Source organism: Priapulus caudatus, unplaced genomic scaffold, assembly GCF_000485595.1.
Source record: "Priapulus caudatus unplaced genomic scaffold, Priapulus_caudatus-5.0.1 Scaffold155, whole genome shotgun sequence".
In the NCBI taxonomy this organism is placed as follows: Eukaryota; Metazoa; Priapulida; class Priapulimorpha; order Priapulimorphida; family Priapulidae; genus Priapulus; species Priapulus caudatus.
The window spans coordinates 31,820-36,800 of NW_014577216.1; the positions used below are offsets into that span (position 1 = coordinate 31,820).

Sequence of the window (4,981 nt, forward strand, 5' to 3'; positions counted from 1 at the left end):
CTATTTTGGAGCACGCCAGTCGACCTACTTTCGAGCAACGCCCACTTTTTGGCAAAAATGGAAATGGTCATAAGTTAGTTCAGGTCCAACGGATTTTGCTCATTTTTTGTATGTGAATGAATAAGGACTGGCCCCAAAACATATCACAGGGGTTTTCATATTTTTAAAAAATTATGCAAATTGGGTAGATTTTGGCAGTTTCACTATGCATTTCAGTGTCTGCCTATGGTCACCGATAACTCAAGAACCGTTTGACCCACATGTTTCAAATTGCATATAGTTGTTACTCATATGGGAGGGATTTAAACGTCCTATTTTGGAGCACGACAGTTGACGTACTTTCGAGCCACACCCTCTTTTTGGCAAAAATGGAAATGGCCATAAGTCAGTTCAGGTTCAACATATTTTACTCATTTTTGGTATGTAAATGAATAAGGACTGGCCCCAAAACATATCACAGGGGTTTTTTTATTTTTTTATTATGCAAATTAGGTAGATTTTAGCAATTTCACTACATGCATTTCAGTGTCTGCCTACGGTCAACGATAACTCAAGAATGGTTTGACCCACATGTTTCAAATTACATAGTTGTTACTCCTATGGGAGAGATTTGAACGTCCTATTATGGAGCACGCCAGTTGACCTACTTTAGAGCCACGCCCACTTTTTGGCAATTTAAATGAAAATGGCCATCTAGATTCATTCAATTTTGTTAAATTTACCTACCTGCTACCTACTACCTACCTACCTAATCATACCTACGTGTAATATTGTGTTTTAGATTTTTCATTACAGTAATGTGACTGGAATAGTTTATTGCTTCTATTTGCGTGATAATCGAAAACCAAAATGGCGATCGTTTAGGCGTAGCGCCATCTCTCGCCCAGATTTCAGACTTTCACATCTGAAACATTTATTTTCGCAGCAGAACTAACCCAGAAAAAAAACAGAAATTTCTATTAGTATAAAACCGGGAGTAAGTACATTTGATCACATTTCGGTCCATCATAAATGAAACACTTACCAGATTTTAAATATCATCATCCTCTTCTATTACACCCAGGGTGAGCTATAGTGTCATTGACACTTTCATTTTCTTTTGTTCTTCTTCGTCTGATTTACGCGCGTTGTTGGTTTGTTTTGTCATTTATGTGGTCGTGTTTCTTTTAGATTGATGCGTATTTACGTGAGATGGGTGTGTGCGTTCGTGTGTGCGTGCGTGCGTGTGGGTGGGTGTGTGTGTCACTGTGGGGTGGGGGGTAATCGACTGAACCTCGATTCGTGAGAGTAAGATGATGGTATACTACCTAGATATTGAATGAGTTGAATACATTTTTATCCGAATTATGCGAAGTTTTGCATCTGGTAGTATCTGTTACATAATATCAAGAGCATATTAACAAGGTCCTTCTTAATACGCTCTTGATAATAGAATACCTCAGTATGGTGTCAAGACATGAATATGGTTTTCAGAATTTCAGATAATAGAATGTGTACTGTATCCACACCCCTACCCTAATCCATGGCCTGCATCTCACACTGCTCATACGGTTCTTGCTTCACAGAGATGATGGATAACGACAACAAGAGCGGCGGCGGCGGCGTGGCGTTGGCGTCACGCTACTACCCCGACTTCATTCTCAGCGGCCTGAACGACCTTCGCAAGCGCGGGGAACTCTGCGACGTCACGCTCGTCGTCGGCGCCGCCAAGATCCCCGCCCACAAGGTGGTGCTGGCGAGCTGCAGCCCGTACTTCGCCGCGATGTTCACGGGCGGTCTCGCCGAGCGCCACCAGGCCGAGGTCGAGTTCCCCGGCGTAGAGCCGCTCGCGATGGCGGGACTCGTCGAGTTTGCGTACACGGGCGAGCCGTTGATCAGCCAAGCGAACGTGCAGAGCCTGCTGCCCGTCGCCAATCTTCTCCAGCTGGGCACGCTGAAGGAGGCGTGCTGCCGCTACCTGAGCGCGCAGCTCGACCACGCAAACTGCATCGGTATCGCACGCTTCTCTGAAATGCACGCTTGCCGAGAACTCGCCGGCAAGGCAGAGGCGTACGTGCTGCAGAACTTTGAGGAGGTATGCAAGGGCGAGGAGTTCTTGCAGTTGAGCGAGGAGCAGGTGAGAGAGAGAGAGAGAGAGCGGCGGGGCGCGCGGCGGCGGTGGCGGCGGCGAACTACTGTATACGCCATATTTTTCGCGTACAGATATTTTCGCGAATTCAGACTTGACAGACAATTTCGCGAGTGGTTAAAGGCATAATAGGCCCATTGATTATGCAAAGTTGACGAATGCTAGAGTAACTGGTACCTTGTGTAGTTAATAAGTACATTACCTTATAGCCAAACGCGTATTAGTTAGTCCAATATCACTGCTGGTTACTAAGAAATGTCCAATTGAAATCCGCAGTCCAAGAAATTAGTTGACTGACTTGTTTACCGTTTCGAAACCGCATACGGCGAAACGGGTGTGATACAGATTTATAGTGCACGTGACATTTTCGCACGCATGCTCGGCCGTACGCAATGCTAGCGATAGTACAGTACCGTAACTGTATACGTAATAGTAGCTCTGATTGTAATGAACGTATATGTATGAAACGTGGATTCCCACATACTGCTCATGATAATCAAGTAGGCTGTGTTGGAGGCCAACACTATGGGGGGATCACCACTAACCACAGCCACAGACTAAACATGGAAAGCAGATGGCACTACACTATATTGGTCAAACGAATACACCTGTGTCCGAAATTGAAGACATGTGGGTACCCTTTCATTAGCACCCACGGTTATTTACTTGTGCCCCAATACCAAGAATACACCCAGAGATACATTCTACTAGCAGTAACTAGCTCATTAGTCGTTATAAGCATCCCAGGACAAACAATTCTCTGCGCAACACCCATAGCAACATGTGATGTCACCTAACCGAAACGGAATTCGAGGCTATTTTGCTTGGCGAATTTAGCGTTGGCGCCAGATTACCAGATTTACGGATTTCAATTAGACATTTCTTAGTAATTAGCAGTGATATTGGACAAACTAATACGCGTTTGGCTAGTTGGGTAAGCGTTGTAACATATCTTAGCCGAAATAATACTAGTTATAGCTCTGCTATGATAATCGATAACAAAAAGTTGCTGAAAATGCGACCAGTGCGGTCCCAATTTGACCACCGAAAATGCACCAAAATCTCCCTTCGTGTCCCTGTTTTTCATTATGAATACATGTTTTGTGAAGGGCAAGGAGTTGACATACCTATTTCTATGGTTAAGAGAGATAAAACACTTCAGCTCACTAAATCTCAATGTCAATGTCCAGTAGTTTTTTCAGTTGATACAGTACTAAGTCAGACACATGTCTGCGAAATATCACACGACGTGTGCGTCTGCGGAGCACACATGTTGCGAAATATCGACGACGTGTGTAGGGCGACCGGAGCACCGCGCCCCGTCATGCGCGAGTGACACTGTGCCAAATATCGGACACCGACGTGCATCGCAGTGACACTGCGTCCATAAAAAAATATTCCACACGACCGTGCCGTCGCGAGTGACACTTGCTGCCAAAATTATCGAGCACGACGTGATCGCGAGTGACTCACTGTGCGCGAAAATATCGACACGAGTGTCATCGCCAGAGTGACACTGCTTGCCGAAATATCACACGACGTGCGTCGGCGATTGCACACTGACTGGCCTGATAATATCGACACGAATGGTGCGTCCGCGAGTGGACCACTGTGCCGAAATATCACACGACGTGCGCACTCGCGAGTGAAACCTGTGCCCAAATATCGACACGACGTGCCATCGCGAGTGACACTGCTGCCCAAATATTCGACACGACCGTGCATCGCCGAGTTCACACTTGTGCCCAAATATCGAACGACGTGCATCGCGAGTGGACACTGCTGCCCAAATATTCCACACGCACGTGCGTTCGCGATCACCACTGGCCCATAATTATCGACACGACGTGCATTCGCCGAGTGCACAGCTGTGCGCGAAATATCGGACACGACACGTGCCGTCGCGAGTGTACACTGCTGCCGAAATATCGAACGACGTGCACATCGCGAGTGACACTGTTGCGAAATATCGACACGACGTGCCATCTGCGAGTGACACTGCTGCCGACAATATCGACACGACACGCGTCCGCGAGTGAACACTGTGCCGAAATATCGACACCCGCCATTATTAATTATAAAACATAAGAAACGCATATAAAGGTGACAGAGCAAAGTACTGTTTTGCTACTGCAAAATTCTTTAGGTACAATCTACATTACACAAAGTATAGTGTGGCGACGAGAAAACTTAGGTTTACTGCGCCATAGACATAGATTGATGCAATGCCAGACAGGGGTTGCCAATGTGGTTAGCGCTAGCTTTGTTTCAGCAGGTCGCGCAGCGTGAGCAGAGGTTTACAACAGCGCGCGTTTCTTTGGTCGGATCACGGATCTTGCATCCGATGGATTCGCTGATCTAACTGTTGTCTTGGGTTCGATATCCTTGATCTCGACGATCGATATAGTATCGCCAAGCATCGAGTAAAAATTCATCGACTGCTTCGCCTGGCAGCTATGGATCCGTTGCGCCGGCCTATGCATTCAGGCGCACGATCCATAAGCTGCCAGCGCCCTCCATGACTTTCGTACGACGTGTCCGCGGCCGCTGTGCCGCTCCCGCGGAACTCAGCCGCGCAAGATCCACGCCGCTCAAGCGCGTTAGTCGTTCAGCATCATCCTGTCAGGAAGCACGATTCTCTGGTAATCCGTCTCAATCTGGATACGCCTCCCTCATGTGAAAGTGTAGATGAGAGACTTTAGCGAATCATATTCTTGCCAATTTCCCGCTCTCAAATGAAAGTCGGAATTCACTATAATTGCAAGGATGCGCACACGTCACCTCGCAGCCAGCCGGCATCGAAGACTAAAAACGCATGTTCAAGGTGACCTTTCGAAATCGGTTCAGTATTCT

General features: G+C 46.9%; 1 protein-coding gene across 1 annotated transcript in view; it reads left to right on the forward strand.

Moving 5' to 3' along the window:
• Positions 1-4,981, forward strand: part of LOC106806328 (kelch-like protein 28) — a 33,996-nt gene that overhangs the window by 5,141 nt on the left and 23,874 nt on the right. Inside the window, exon 2 of the mRNA XM_014808235.1 lies at positions 1,566-2,116. Coding sequence (XP_014663721.1) covers positions 1,566-2,116 — 551 coding nt within the window. The remainder of the gene's footprint in view (positions 1-1,565; positions 2,117-4,981) is intronic.